Raw genomic sequence first — 15506 nt, 5'->3', positions numbered from 1 at the left:
GCTCCATTCATACCACCTCTGAGCATAGCAACTCCATTGATCCTGCAGCCAGCGCTTCCCCAGGCTGCCAGCAGGTAAGTGTGAAGGATTTCAAGTGGAAAAGCACAAGTCAGCAGTACACAGATAAGCAGAGGAAGGTCACAGAACTCAGGAGGAAGAGCAACTTCACTTAGTTCAGAGCTATCCTTTTAGCAGCCTTTCTGTTACCAGTGATGGCAGATACCTGCACTGTTCAATTCATCACACCTCTGAGCGGCAGCATTCACTGCCTCTTTTACCTCTCAGCAACAGCCATGTGTCCTTGTACCTTACCTCTGAGGCTTGCCACAACAGTATCACCAGAGACCAAGCACAGCTTCATCCCTTTCAAGAGCCACAGTAACTGCTCCATACTAGAAACTCCAGACTCACATTGGCATTGCCACTCCGGCTCAACTCCCTAAAGCCTCAGGCTGCCCCTAGGAATTCAGCCAGGGAGATGCTCTGAAAACTTTCCAGCAGCCTCCAGTGTAGAGGAATCCAAACTCCAACTTTTTAATTTCTGGCCTTGGTCCTTTTTCACATATTTTTACACTACTCTGATGTCCCTGTGTTCCTTGGCCCCATTCTATGCCTTCTTACTTTAACAGCTTCCTTCAGCCCAGCTATTCAGCGTTGTAGGTGGTACCACAGGCATATCTGAACCACCTTGTTACACCTGAAAAGGGATTGCAAGGCAAGCCAGCCAACAGTAGGATTCAGTTCTGCAGCTCCATTCCAGCTACATTACCCTCACACAAATACACATTTTTCCTCTAGTGACACAGCATGAAAGCTTCCAGGCAGTTACACTTAGGGAGAAATAACAGCTTAAATGAAAATTCTGTATAAGTGGATTAAAGTCCTTTGTAGGCATCTCACCAAGAAGAAAATGCCTAAATAGTGCCTGGTTCAGGCTGAGGCATACACTATGAGGAAAAGATGAAAATACTTAACATCAGAAGGAGCAAAATAAAGGCAAGAAAAAGAAATGATGAAAGGGCACGGGGCAAGTCCCAAACTGGGCAGAGCAGCCACAATGCAGGGGCAAATGTGTGATACTGGTGAAATGCTGGAAGGGAAATGAGGTCAGTGGGCTGACCCAGCAGCGAGCTGGTGCAAGAGCATGATGCAGCATAGAAGGGAGACTGAGGCAGCAGCAACAGCACTCAAGTTGGACAGAAAGAAGGTAGAATGGTGCTGCTGGAGGCATGCTCCTGTCAGCTCCAGGGAGCAGTCAAGTAGGTTCAATACATCAGTCTCAAGTACCAAAGAGCTTCTAAGGACTCAAAATTCCTAACTAGGAAAAGCAGGGCATTAAGGCAAGAGTGAAGACAATGATATGCTCTGGGAAAGGCCCACAGGGCAGAAAACAGCAGTAACAGGTCCCAGTGGGATACAATGTGGTTATGAATGTTTCCAGGCCCAACACCACCGGTATGCAAGACACATTGCAGAGAGCAGCTTTTGATTTACAGCTACTCCACAATGCCTCAAAAGATGGGGTTTGTGTACCACGGACACACTTACGGTGTGGTGACTAGCAGAAGATACTTGGTGCCAGTACTCCTGAAGGCATACAAGGCCCATTACAAAGGAAGAATCATAGAATCAAGTTGGAAAGGATCCCTGAGATCATCAAGTCCAACCACTGACCCTGCTCTAAAAGTTCACCCCTAAGCCATACCCCCAAGCACCACCTTTAAAGCACATCCAGGGTTGGTGACAACCACCTCCCTGGGCAGCCTGTTCCAGAGCTATCCAGAGAGCACAAGATCCAGGCAGATGGTATGAAATTTGTTTAAAGCCAGCCTCCTAGACAGCCATAAAGGCTCAGGAGAGCCTGCTGGTTGGCAATTTGTTCCTTTAAACCTACATATTCCTTCCTGTCAGCTCTCAGGACTTCTGCCCCACCAGCACTACGAGGTTCAAACACAAAGCACAGCAGCCTGACCCAAGTCTAACCCTCTACCTCCATGAAACAGGAAACGTATTTGCTGTCTTTCTGTAGTGGGAACCAGCCCATGCATTGCGTGTGGAAGCATTGGTTCTTTATTAGTGTCAGGAGCAAATAAAACTACAGAACCCAGCAAACTCACTAAAACGGTGATTAGTCAGCACTTACTTTCTGGGTAACTAAACCAGCCTGGGTTCCACACTACATTTTACAAGGTGCTGCCAGTAGTGAGAAAAAAAAACACAATCAATGTGGGAATAATATTTTGTACAAGTGCAGGAGAAAGCAGTTTGCCAGGGTTTAGAATACACACAAAAATTAGGATGAGGCACTGAAGACAAGCCAGGCATGAATCCAAAACCACAGCGGGATTGCTGCTGCTGTTCTTCACAGGCAATGCTCTCAGAGCTCATTCTCAGTCCTGAAGTCTACAAGAAACAGAGAACCCACACATGCATTTCTCAGTTGCTAGGGGAAGAATTTCATCCACACAAGGTGAAATTCACCTAAAGCTGTTTTAACGTGGTATCCTTGAGATCACAAGTCAAGAAAGCATCTTCAGAGGGGAACACAAGAAGGACTCATTTGCCAATGTGCCTGTCCCAGCCTCAGCAGCAGCCAAGCCCAGGGTAACGCAGGGCTGCTAACATTTTATAGAGTGTATACTGATAGAGGTCTGCAAAAAGCACTGGGCAGTCCCAGGAAAGATTGTGCTGATTTCAATTAGGCCCACAGAAAAGCAACATCCTTTGCTCCCTTCCTCTCTGTCTGTGCAGTCATTGCCCTCACCAACAGAAAGAAACTCCAAATGAACAAAAAACCCAAACCAGCCCACACAGAACCAGGTCTCTGCAGCATAGTTAAGGCTGGAAAATGGAAGATGTAGTTTCAGAAATGGAATATTAGAGTCGAAGATACTTTGGTTTCTCATCAAACTTGGTCTGGACAAGAAACCAAATCCCCAGCTTCAGACCCAGAACCCCTGAGCACACCACGCACACACCAAGACCTGCGACAGCTCCCCACACGTACCCAGGGTCACTGCGGGAATGTCACAGCACTGCCCTTGTGTGATGCCTCTGTGACCTGTTGCGCCTGGAGAACAACCACCGCCTCCTCGATCTGCCAACGGAGCACAGGGCAAGGAGAGGTTGAGTTGCTCAAGTGTACGAGCACTGCACATCAGGTGCAATATTCTGGGTCACTTCCAAGAGGTCAGGGACTTAATTCTAAAACCTAAGTCTGCTGCTTCCACAGGAGACTGATCAGCTCAAAGACCTCTTCTGTCTCGTGCCTTGGGAAATGCTGAGGCATTTCTCCTTTTTTGTGGGAGTCAGGACTTGCCAGAGAAATTTGACTTCTCTATAGGTGAAGTTGCCTGAGAGCACCCAGCAGGAAAAGATCAATGAAAAGGTGGAAGTGAATCCTGTCTCCAAAGGAATGCAATCAATCAGTTTGCTGCAACTGCTCTGATGAGAACCAAAGCTAAATGTTCACCAGGATTAAAGAGGAAATGCTGCAGAGGCAGCTTTGGTTTGTTATCACAGGAAAATCATTTCCCTGGCTCCTTCTGGGAAGTGACACCTACCCTGTCTTTTCCCCTTCTAGTCCCAGCTACCTCCAAACCACTTTCAAAGCTTGGCCTGTGCTTCCAGGGAGCTGCTCTGAGCTTCTTTGCTGAAGGCAGGCAGATGTGCTGAGCAGAGTGACATCAACCCAGGGTCCTTTCTGCTCAATTTTCACTTCATAAAGAGCAGCTATTTGCTCTTCTAGTGGCTATCAATGTCCCTGGCCATCTTCTGGGCCATGATCACCCTCCTTGCAGCAGCAGGTCGTTAGCCCTCTGGATTGTGGCTTGTTCAGGCACCAAGTACCTCCTACCTTGGAGCACAGGGATTCGGGGGACTCCAGAAGCAGCAGCAGCTCTGAGTTGTCTATCTCCAGCAGCATCCCAGTGATCTTGCCAGCCAGTGAGGGATGCATCGAGTGGATGAGAGGGTAGAGGCGCTCACCTGCTCCAGACACAGGAAGGACATTAGCTCTGTGCAAGACCTCCAAGTATTTTCAAAGCAAATACAAACCCTCCTGCCTTCCCAGCTCCATCCTTTTAACTAAAAAGGAATACAAGAATGGGGACAGTGGTGGAAAAAACACTGCTCACAAGCAAACCTACTCCAGCATGCCACAGTGCCAGTAGGCAGGGGAGTTGCTAGGTGAAGGCAGACAGCAGTGGTGACTTTTGCAGGAGAAGGGTGCTGGACACCAGACAGCACCCAAAGCCCAAGGACTGCAACAGCAGAGCTGATGTCAAGCCCTGTGGTCACTAAACTCCTCATCAGGGCCTGAGAGCAGCGGTGCAAGACAGCTCAGAGCTCTGGGGGATTGCACATGCCCAGGAGCAGCCTGGCAGCATGGGCAGGATGCCACTCTGCCTCTCCTGCAGAGCGTCACTAGACACTGCCTCACTGCAAGGCAGTTAATATAGACAGGGAGTCCATTTTGCTGCTTCCAAAGCCTTTCAACACAGCCTGGGTATTTCTCTTTCACAGCAATCCCAAAAGCTTTATAGCTTCTCCCAGCAGCTAAATTTTCCCTGGTGCATGCAAATTCCCATGCCCACAGCCCAACCTCCTCCAGCAGAGCAGCCGTGACACCCACCTATCATTTGCTTCTGCTCCCGAGGAGGAGCTGCTGCAAGCATAGATGCTGTCAGTGGCTCCTGCCCCTGGACATGCACAGCAGATTCTCTCACCTGGAGATAAGCCAGAGGAGAGCAACAGTCAAGGGCTGGAAACAACGCAGGGCTGGAAGCAACGCATGAGTCCCCTGGGGCTTGCAGGAATGGTGCTGGTCCCCAAACATAGGGAGGCATTTCACCCTTCTGGGAGGCTGATGCAGTCTCCAGCATTGCCTGTTTGTGCACAAACAGGCAATCCATAGCCCCCATTAACCCAGCATCCCCCAGAAAAGGCCCCAGTCAGAGCCACGGCGATGCCTGGGGTCAGCAACCATGTTAGCCCAAAGCAGGACCAGGACTCACGCATGGTGCGGTGCCCATGCCAAAGATGGGAGACTGTTACCTGTGAGGCCACCACAGATGGTATCTGTCCCATATGCTGAGCATTCCTGACAGTTGAGGAGTACTTGTACTGCTGGGCTCCCCGTGGCAGGGTGGGCGAGGGGGGCACCCGGGCACTGACTGTCTGCGTCCCAATGTTGACTGCAATAGGGATGGGAATGTCTGTAAGGAGGAATCCATTAAACATGCCAAGGAGGCTGGAGACACAAGAATGGTGTGCTCAACCAAAGGGATCACCAGGGGCTCAAAGAAGCCTCCAGGTCAAAGGCAGCTTTCCCCAGTAAAGGCAGGGCACTGCCATCCTGCCTGCAAAGGTTACCCACAGCAGCTTGCCCAGGACCAGTGCCCAGGCAAGTTTGGCATCTCTCCAGCAGATGAGACTTCACAACCCCTCCGAGCAGCCTGCTCCAGGAATCCAGAACCCTCACACGGAAGAATTTTTCCCTTATGTTTAGGTGGAACCTCCTGGGTGCCCTCCTGTGCCTCTGCTCTCTCAGCAATAAGTCACTCAATGCTGAAGAGGACCTTGGAACAAGTTACATGAAGCTGGGATGGTTGCAAGTATATGCAGCCCTACCAGATGGTCCTATGTTTTGGGGGATATCAGACTGCCACACCATCCCCCACCAGGTGGGAAACTTCCTCCCTGTGCTACTTCAGCACTCCTCCAAAGCCTGTCCACAGAGGAGCTCGAGCAGGGGCTATGCTGCGAGCTTCAGTCAACATCCTCCTCTTCCTTGCTTACAGGAAAGCCAGAGGGGTGATGTGACAGAAACGGGGTCAGTGCTCTGGGGCAGGACAACAGGTTGGTCACCACCCCACCAGGAGCACAGCCGCATCATGCCAGCAAGGTGGAGAGGACACCCTGGGACAGCCCCTGCCTGCCCCGAGCGCCCACGGGCCTGCCCCCGGCCCCCGCAGGCCGCCCCAGAAGCAACACTCGTCTCTTGCAGGCACTGTGCCAGCCCCATCGCAGGCAGGGCACTATCCGGACTCCTCCACAAGGGATCCCTCTCTAGAGGCAGGCCCAAGTGCGCAGCTAAAGCGATGTCCAAGCTGGGTCCTCCCCCACTCACCCACTCTCTGGGCCTGGTGGGGCACACGGGGCACCTGGGTAGAGGCCTGTCTCACGGTGCTGATGTTGGACAGCAGGCGCCGGGGTGGTACAGCAGCCCTCAGGATGGGAGTAGATGCAGGATATGCTGCGGTAGAGGTTGGAGCATGATCAGTAAAGCTTCTCAGTAGCAGATCTGGTGGGGAGCAACTGGGGAAAGCCCAGAAACACCTCACCTCTGGGGTCAAACCCTAACATCCCATCCCCTGGTGCCCAGCACCACAGCCCCTGCACCAAACCCACAAGCATTTCTCCAGGCAGCAGCCCCGCGCTGCCCTGGAGCGCCGCCGCGCCGGGGGACTCAGGCTGACTCACGGGCGGGCCGCGGGGGCTGCGCACTCCAGCGAGCGGCAGGGTGCACCGGCACGGCTGGGCTGGGGCTGTAGAAGGTCGCTCTGGTTTGCGGCTAGGAAAGAACACGTTATCTAAAGGCGGGCTGGGAGCTGAGGGGAGTCTAACTCGGTGGCTGCTGCACAGGGACAGGCACGCCTGAACCACCCCTGCAGCGTGCCGGAGCACTTGAAAGAGCAGCCTCCAGCCTTGCTGCCTCTGCCTGCTCCTTCAGCTCCACTTCTCTCCTCCTCACAAGCGTCTGCGCCCCTGTCACTCTTCTCCTTCTCCTCATTTCGTCATCAGACCTATGCTCTGTGCTCACACCCTCTCAGACCCCTCCTTGGGAGCACTCAGCAGCTATTAAATCCCCAGCCTGGAACACCCTCCCTCCACCGCTTCGGCCAGCCCTGCTGCTTACAGAGAAGCAGAGCTGACACCAGCCAGCCCCACCGACCCCACCCCAGCACACGCCTGGGTCTGCACCACTCGGGATGCGCTTCCCAGCCCCGCTGCCACCCCACTCTGCCAGCCAGGACAAACTGAAGTGCCAGTGCAAGGAGCCTGGGAGCACGGACTTACCTGGGGGACTGAGGGTAGGAAGTACCCCGGGGAGGGCTGGAAGGAGGCCAGCAGAGGGCCAGGCAGGGCCCTCATGGTGGCTAATCTCTGAATGTACTGGTTGGCGAGGATCGCTTTCCGTTCCTCTTTCCTTTGAGCTAGTGCAACATAGAGAGGCTTAGTGCTGACGATCCGCCCGTTCATTTCTGTCACAGCCTTGGTGGCCTCTTCTGGAGAGGAAAAACATACAAAGCCAAACCCTTTGCTGTGGCCACCTTCTGTCATCACCTAAAATTGGATTAGAACAAGACAGCTAAGTCCACAGATCACTGCAGCACTCAAAGCATGGCACAGTGGGGACATGGAGAGGTTTCTCTAGGAAGGTTTTGCTCAGGCAAAAACAGTAGGTTTGGTGGTTGAAACGGTAGAGTCTGGGCCAGCCCAAGGTCTGCAGCCTGTGACCTTTCAGGCAACCTGTGCCACAGCCCACAGGACCCATGGGACAGCAATGCTCTCCTGCTTAATGCCACAGAAACCAGCAAATGCTGGGCATCAGCAGGACACTATGCCCTGCCTGAGGGCCAGGCAGTATCTGTCCCTACATCTGTCAGGTTACAGGCAGCTGACCTTAAAGCTAAACCATCCCTCTGCACCCATGCAAGCAGCCTTTGAGAAGGTTGACACCAGTCTGTGTGACGAGACCGAGACATTTACTGTTTTCCAAAAGGCCAGATGCCAGCTTGCCACCCTGCTTTCTGCAGAGCAAAGTGGCTTGTGGGTCATTTCCACTTGTATCAGCACCACTGTAGTTCCAAAACTGCAGAGCAGCTGTGCAATATTCAATAAGGTGGCTTTAGGGTACCATACCCTGCACCTCACCAGGGCTGGGGTAACTCGGGAAGACTTCCAAATATTTGCTGAGATCAAGAAGTTCCTCAGGGCAGCATAGGGTACAAGTGGCATATCTCAAGCCAAGTGCCAAGGATACAAGCCATCAGCAGGGAACCATGACTCAAGAGCATGATGATCCTGACCCACTTCCCAGCACTAAGCACACCAGCTGGCCAGCCCCAGAGCCCCAGTGACAGGCCTGCTCCCTCACCTTGGCACTAGTGATGGTGCCGTAGGGAGAAAACTCCTTCCTCAGCCTCTCATCATCTATCCCATCATCCAGGTTCTTCACATACAGGTTGATCCCCTGCAAACAGGCAAAAAAGCAGTTTGACTTCCAGACTCCCAAAGTCTACAGCAGATTTTCAAGCTGGACCTGTCCTTCACCAGCAGCTCAGATGCAGTTTGCAACATTCCAGAGATCCTCTCCAGAGCTGACACAGGACTGGTGACACGGAGAGGAGCCAGGACCGCACGCAAGCTCCACTCATAGGCAAGACACTTAGTGAAGAGGGTGCCCAAACCATTGCTATGAAGCTGCTCCAAGGCCTCAGGAAGCTACTTCATTTCCAGGCTAATATGCCTGCTCCTTTCCAAGAATTTAAATGTTTGCTCCCCTGCCAACATCATCCTGGGTTCAGATTTCTCTCCTCACACTGCTTCCCAGGACATCACCAGGCAGTGACTAGATCTCTGTGCAGGTCTTCCATTGCAGAAGGGACCCAGCACACTGATCTGCTTCAGAGAACCCTGTGCTCTCCACAAGCTGGGATGTTCCTGGATGCCCAGGACGTGTCCCTAGTGTAGACCTCCTGGACGGGGGACCCTGCTCTCCCCTCACCTGGTACTTGCTCACTCGCTGCTGCTTGATCTGCTCAAACTTCCTTCTCAGCTCACTCTGGCGCTCCAGCCGCTTCTGGGCTCGGCCCACGTACACCACACGCCCATTGATCTCCTTCCCGTTCATGTCGGCCACTGCCTGCCAGCAGAAGGAAGGGCTCTCAGCAGAGAGGAGCTGACAGACACAGCCCTGGTCTCCATCCACCACCAGGGGAGGAAAGCAGCTCTGTTCCCCTTTCCCAGGTCCTGCCCACCCAGACACCCCTGCTAGGACTGGCACCCAGGCAAACATGAAGCTGGTGAAGTTGCCTCAGGGGAGAGGTGAGAAGATGAGCAGGGTGCAAGCTCAGGGCTGAGGCAGCAGGAACTTCTTGCCTTCTGGGCTTCTTCGTGCTTCTCAAAGTTGACAAACCCAAAGCCCTTTGAGCGGCCAGTGTTGTCCATCATAACTTTGACACTTAGAGTCTTTCCTGCAAAAGAAAAGTATCATCTGAAGAAGGGTGCCCACCGAGGGAGTGCTGCTAGCATACAGCACCATGCTCAGGAGCCACTATGAGATACCAGTCCAGGGAGGAGATTTGCTTGGCTCTTCCGCACTGCCACAGCCACCCAGATGACATGCAGTGGAATTGCCACCATGAGGCAGGAATGGGAGTCTGTGTGCATTGGTGAAGGTAATTTCTTCCACCCTGGACTGCTCTCAGCTTTTTCTTGTTTCTCCAGGCAGCAGAGCAAGTTCTGTTGTCAGAAGCCCTCATCTCCTCTACATATGAACAGAGAGGTATTGGGCTCGCATGGAGGGTATTCACAAGTCACCAGAGCTAGCACTGGCCAAGCATGGACACAACACCTCCAGTTATGAACTAAACTAAAAGGCCTTTTGTGCTTTCAGCTCAGACTCAGTATCTCTTGTGCCAGGGCTCCTGTACCCAGACAGCACACCATGTTTGAGACAACTGAAAAAAAACAAAAAACCTCAGACACCAAAAATCTCCACTTCTGTGGCCCAAGAAAGGAAAAGATTTTTTTTCCAGGACAGCATCCAAACCAAATCATCCTCCACCACAGCAGGAAAGCACACAATGTCCTGATAATTGATAATTTAAGCCACTGAGGCCCTTCAGAGAGGTGATGTTTAAGTAAGTCAAGTCCCACCAAGAGGAGGGGCTCAGATTTCAGTCCAGCACTCTCCCTGGCTTTCCTTGCCATCATCTTCCATTACTCCATGTCCTCAGCCATGAGGAGGTTTGCCTTCAGCAGCTGCACTCACCAAACCTGGAGAAGATTGCCCGCAGCCTGTCATCATCCATGTCATCCCCAAAGTTTTTGATGTAGACGTTGGTGAACTCCATCACCCGAGTCCCAAACTCTGCCTCACGCTCTTTGCGGGATTTGAAATGGCCAACAAACCTGCAGGCATCAAGGAAAGGGACCTGAAACCCACTGTGTGCCCTGCAGAGGGAGGATGGACACAGGCACATCTGCCTCAGCACAGGCCACGAGAGATCCCAGCACCTCAGGCCATGCTTTGCTCACTCTCAAACCCACCCTGTGTTTCACATCCACCAACTGCAGCATGTTCCACTCCAGCACTCCCCTCCCAAGACCCTACTTGGCACTACTGACATGAGAAGACTGGTAACACATGGCACAGCCACATCCTGGCCAAGTCACCACGGGAAACCCCCCCCCCCAAACACCGAAGGATGCTGCCAAGTGCCAGCTTTCTTACTCCAAGGTATATCCAAGTCCCTTTTTAGCAGCTGTTTGCCTCTGCATCAGAGAGGGCTGAAGAGAGTGAGGTGACAGAATGTCAGCAGAGAGATGAAGAACAACAAATCCTCTTCCTGCCTAGACTATCTGATGCTGACAGCTGGGTTTGAGGACCAGCCCTGCTTTGTAGACACTCATTACACTGCCTCAGCAACACCCAGGGCTGGACTCCTTCCTTGACATCAGGAACAGCTCCAAACCACCATCGTGCTTCCAATAGCATTGACCAGGAGTGACTCAGTGCTCCACAGCACAGTGGAGTTGTGCCTGGTGGGGAAGGATGGGAAGAGAAGAGAACAAAGAGCAGTAGGAGACGGCAGCTCAAGCAGGGCAGGGGTTTGCTACTGACAGTGCACCAAGGCAAAGGAGGAGCAGAGCCAAGTGCAGAGTCAGGAGACACTTCTCTTCAGCACTTACACCTTCCTGTCATTGAACAGCATTCCATTCATGGTCTCAATGGCCCGAGCCGCTGCCTCGTGAGTATCAAAGTGAACAAAGCCATAGCCACGGGATCCGTTCTCGTCACAAACCACCTACAAACACGAAGCCAGGAGGAGGGAAGGCTCAGAGCCTGGTTTTCTCCACTCTTGCTCGAGTAAGTCACAGGAAAACCCATCCTCATTTTCCAGAGGAATTTTCCCTCCCTGGTATCCCAGTCCCACTGCAATTAAGCTGCACTGAGGTGTTTGCAGCAGGTCAGGGAGCCAGGTGGGAGCTATGGCCTGAGGCTGCCCAGGGCCAGATGCCCTAATGAGGCCAAGCTGGTTGTGTGCCAGCACTCAGTGTTTTATATGATGCCCAAGTGCTTGTGCCATCAGTGCACCGAGCTCAGACAGGACAACACATAACACTTCTGTGCAGGGACAGGGAAGAATGGGAAAGTCCACATTTCTGAGGCAAACACAGCAGGGTCTTTTGGCTTCAAAGCAGGTGGGAATTTAGAGGAAGCTTCATGGGAAGGAAATAAGAAAGTGAATTTCAGCTGACTGGGGCACATTGCCAAGAACCCAGGGCACTTTCCTGCAGGGCCTATGAGAGCATGTACCTTGCAGGACAAGATGTTTCCAAAGGCAGAGAAAGTGTCATACAGGGCTTTGTTATCAATGGAGTCATCCAGGTTCTTGATGAAGATGTTCCCAACCCCTGACTTGCGGAGCCCAGGGTCCCGCTGGGACCACATGATGCGGATGGGACGGCCCTTGATCACTTCGAAGTTCATGGTGTCCAGGGCTCGCTCAGCTGGCACAGAAGCAAAGACAGTAAGAAAGGAGGGTAACCAAGACAGATTCCCTCCATGTCCTAGAGCAGCTGAGACAGGCACAGAGGCTCATTAACCTAAATGAGGCTGGCAGTTCTGCCTCACAGGGCTGCAGGACCACACAGGAGCTGCTCTCTTCTCCTCCACTCCTTCCTTTTCAGTTTATTTTTTCCCCTCTCCAAAGCATGCCTGACTCGCACAGGATGGCAGATGCCCAACTCATTTACCCCGTAAGGATTATGGTCTCTGGCAACTATCCCAACACCTTCCCATCACATCTGCCTCGCTCCAGCATGAAACACCTTTAAGTCACAGCAGTGTGTCACTGCCATGCCTGCCAGGGAAGGGGCCTCGCCTCATGCTGTGATTCACTGGGCAGCTGGCTGCCCTAGGGAAGGGCAGAAAGGGTTTTGGTGACCTTCTCCATCAGCTTGTGGAGAAGCTTCCTCCCTTCACAAACCCAAAGGCCAGCTCTGTATCCTCTCTCAGTCCCTAAGAAGAGATGAGAGTGGGATGGATCACCACCTGAGAGCAGACCAGGGTTAGTTACAACCAACACTCAACATTAGCACCCAAGCCCAAACAGCTTCTCCACCCATTCAGACAAGTGCTCTCCCTTTTTCCACCAGCTGCCTTTCCATCTCCTGCACACTGTAAGCCCCTACTGCAAGGCAGCTGCTTGGGGCTGTGTTACTGGGCACGTACCATCCACAGGCTGCTGGAAGTTTATGTAAGCATAGCGAAGCGACCGGCGTGTGGCAACATCCCGGCAGACTCTGATGGACATGATGGGCCCAGCGGGAGAGAACTTCTCATAGAGCATGGCTTCGGTCACGTCTGGGTGGAGGTCTCCCACATATAGAGAGGCTAATGGATAGCCAGTCCCACTAGCATTCATGATCAGCCACAAAGCCCAGCTGTGGAGAAAGACAGATGGAAGGCTGCAAAGCACAGATTTCAGATCACATGCAGCGACCACACACCCGTGCTTGGGCTGGCCCCACCACCGCGGTGCAAGCCACGCCCCTCTTAGCAGCCTGGGGAGCACCAAAGATGCTGCAGTTCCAAACATTTTCAGGGACATTTCAATGTTGGTGCAAAAGCTGAGCCGAGGCAACCTGCACACACCTGGGGTACAGACAGAGGGACACACTACAGACACCTTTTAACACCTGAAAACCAACAGAATTAAAATGCTCCCCAGAAGACAAAAAGGGCCTTTCTCCACCAGATTCATTCATTTTAATCCCTCCTTAATGGTCCCCCTCCAGCAGGGGCAAAACCGAGGAGCACAGGAGGAGCGCAGGTTTGCTTTGCTGCAGGCACCATTGTGCCAGGAGAGCAGCTTCCCACCTGCAGTCCTGCAGCCCACACTGCTTCCACCTAACATCTCCATCTCTAACAAGGCAACCTCAAGTTTTTGTTTAGCCTTTCTCGATTTCTCAGCTTGCTCACAAGGTCTCCAAATCAGAAAACTGATGCTCTCACTGCTTTCAGCTGGTTATAAAGTTGTACATGAAGGTGACCATCACCCCTTGGGATTCCTGAGATAATGCCTGGGAAAAAAGAAACGCAGCTCCTGCCCTAAAATCTTTTAAGTCCATCTTGGAGGTTCCTACGTTAATACTCAGAAGACCCAAACCGCTTATCGAGATACTCTATGGAGTCACAAAATAACCTCACGCTGAACCAGACACACAGCAAAAAGTGCATTAAGCAATCGCAGACTGGTTTGGGTTGGGAGGGATCGTAATCATCTGGTTCCTAACCCTCTGACACCGCCGTAACCCCAAGGACATCGCCCACTAGAGCAGGCTGCTCCCAGCCCTGTCCAGCCTGACCTTGAACACACAGTCAAGGACAAGCTACCAGCGAGGGCAGGAGGCGGAGGAGCCCCGCACAAGCTCAGTGACACAGCTCCACTGTGCACGCTCCCAGGAGCGGCCCCAGTCACCCACCGCAAACAAGCCCGGGGATGGGGCAGGCCCCGCTCTGCGGCCGGCGGGGACAGCTCGCGGGGCAGAAAGGGGCGCAGGAAGCAGTACAGAGGAGGCAGAACAGGGCGCGGCGGAACCGGTACCGATGCGGTCCTGCTCCAACCCCAGGCTGCGAGACCTCGCAACAGAGACCCTGCGCCCAGCCGCACCGGAGCGGCCGTGCACAGCCAGGAGCCAGCGGCACACCGGGAGCGGATCCAGGGCGGAGCTCGAGCCTGTCCGCACTCCGCCGGCGGGAACCCGCCGACCACCCTGCCCCGGCAGACCCCGCACTCACGCCAAGCGCTTCGGCAAACTTGGCTCGCTGCGCAGCACGGCTCCCAGCGCCGGCACCGGCCGCTTTTTCCCGCGGCGGCGCCGAGGGCGGGGCGGAACCTGCCCCCCGCCCCCAGCCCTCCGCCAGGTGCGGCCCGGCCCGGCCCCGCCCCGGGCTGGGGGAGGCATTGCCCTGGGCAGGGCAGCGGCACCCCCCAGCCCCCCGGAGCTACGGGTTTGGGGCAGAGCTTCTCCCGGTTGCGGGGACAGACACCGTTAGCTCTCGGGTCTCGGGACACGGCGGGATGGGACGGTGCAGGGCCGTGTCCCTGGCGCTGACAGCGTTTGTCACAGCTGCGTGTCCCACCCACCCGTTCTCAGCAGGCACCTCCCGTTCTTAGCGGGACGCAGTTCAGGAAGCCAGGCAGGAGCCGGCGAGCTCCAGAGCTCCTTCGTCATTAATCACAGAATCGTTTAACTTGGAAGAGACCTTTAAGATCATGGAGTCCAACCACTAACTGGCACTGCCAGGTCACCACTACACCCAGTTCCTCAGCACCACATCTACGCGGCTTTTAAACACATCAAGGGATAGGGATTCCACCACTGCCCTGGGCTGCCTAGTCCAGAATTTGACAAGCTTTTGGGGGAAATAATTGTTCCTCGTGTCCAACCAAAACCTCTCCTAGTGCATTTTGAGGCCGTTTCTTCTCGTTTCTATCATTTGTTACTTGGGAAAAGAGACCGACCTCCACCTGGCTCCAGCCTCCTTTCAGGGAGTTACAGAGAGCAATGAGGTCTCCCCTCAGCCTTCTCTTCTTCAGGCAGGGTAAACAACCCCAGGTGCCCCAGCTGCTGCCCCTGTTCTCCAGACCCTTCCCCAGCTTTATTGCCCTTCTCTAGACACATTCTAGCCCCTCAAAGTCCTTCTCAGAGTGAGGGGCCCAAAACTGAACCCAGGATTCAAAGTGTGGCCTCACCAGTGCTGAGTACAGAAGGATGATCTCTGCCCTGGTCCTGCTGGCCACACTATGGGTCACCTAAGCTAGGATGCTGCTGGTCTTCTTGGCCACCTAGGCACGCCCTGGCTCATCTCCGTTTGGCTGTTGATCAGCATTCCCAGGTCCTTTCTCAAGGGGCAGAAGTCACCAGCACTACCATGTTTCAGCCAGACTCATTCCTCAGCTACACTCCCTCTGCTTCTGCATTTAGCAGGGGAAAAGAGTGCAGGAAGACAAGCCTCTCATGTTGGCTTCGTCTGAACAAGTCTATTTGTTTTCATAAAAGAAGGCAGTGTTTCTGCTGCTGTGAAGTCCTTGAACATTGCTCAGGAGACACCAGCCTGCTCTAGGAAGCACACACACCACACAGTACCAGTCCAACAACAAAATGAATCCAAAATTAATCCAAGTGCTCAGCTCAGTCCCATCCTG

At 53.4% G+C, this 15506-nt stretch overlaps 1 protein-coding gene across 4 annotated transcripts; it reads right to left on the bottom strand.

Moving 5' to 3' along the window:
* Positions 1-2047: 2047 nt before the first annotated feature.
* On the bottom strand, positions 2048-12733 carry PABPC1L (poly(A) binding protein cytoplasmic 1 like). 4 transcript variants are annotated; one of them, XM_064168028.1, is made up of 15 exons: positions 12527-12733; positions 11609-11802; positions 10981-11096; positions 10061-10200; positions 9100-9260; positions 8792-8929; positions 8162-8257; positions 7081-7347; positions 6484-6574; positions 6131-6256; positions 5056-5216; positions 4634-4727; positions 3857-3987; positions 3008-3097; positions 2048-2403 (listed from the first exon to the last, which is right to left on the bottom strand). In XM_064168028.1, exons 1-14 carry the CDS (start codon positions 12717-12719, stop codon positions 3014-3016), a joined length of 1992 nt encoding a protein of 663 aa, XP_064024098.1. In that variant the 5' UTR covers positions 12720-12733; the 3' UTR covers positions 2048-2403; positions 3008-3013. The 4 variants fall into 4 exon arrangements, with proteins under 4 accessions (XP_064024098.1, XP_064024099.1, XP_064024100.1 ...); XM_064168029.1 differs by having other exon boundaries at positions 5056-5195; XM_064168030.1 differs by having other exon boundaries at positions 9166-9260.
* Positions 12734-15506: the final 2773 nt, after the last annotated feature.

This window comes from Pogoniulus pusillus, chromosome 29 (assembly GCF_015220805.1).
Source record: "Pogoniulus pusillus isolate bPogPus1 chromosome 29, bPogPus1.pri, whole genome shotgun sequence".
In the NCBI taxonomy this organism is placed as follows: domain Eukaryota; kingdom Metazoa; phylum Chordata; class Aves; order Piciformes; family Lybiidae; genus Pogoniulus; species Pogoniulus pusillus.
The sequence above is the reverse complement of the archived record's forward strand: the minus strand, read 5'-3'. Positions and strand labels throughout refer to the sequence as shown.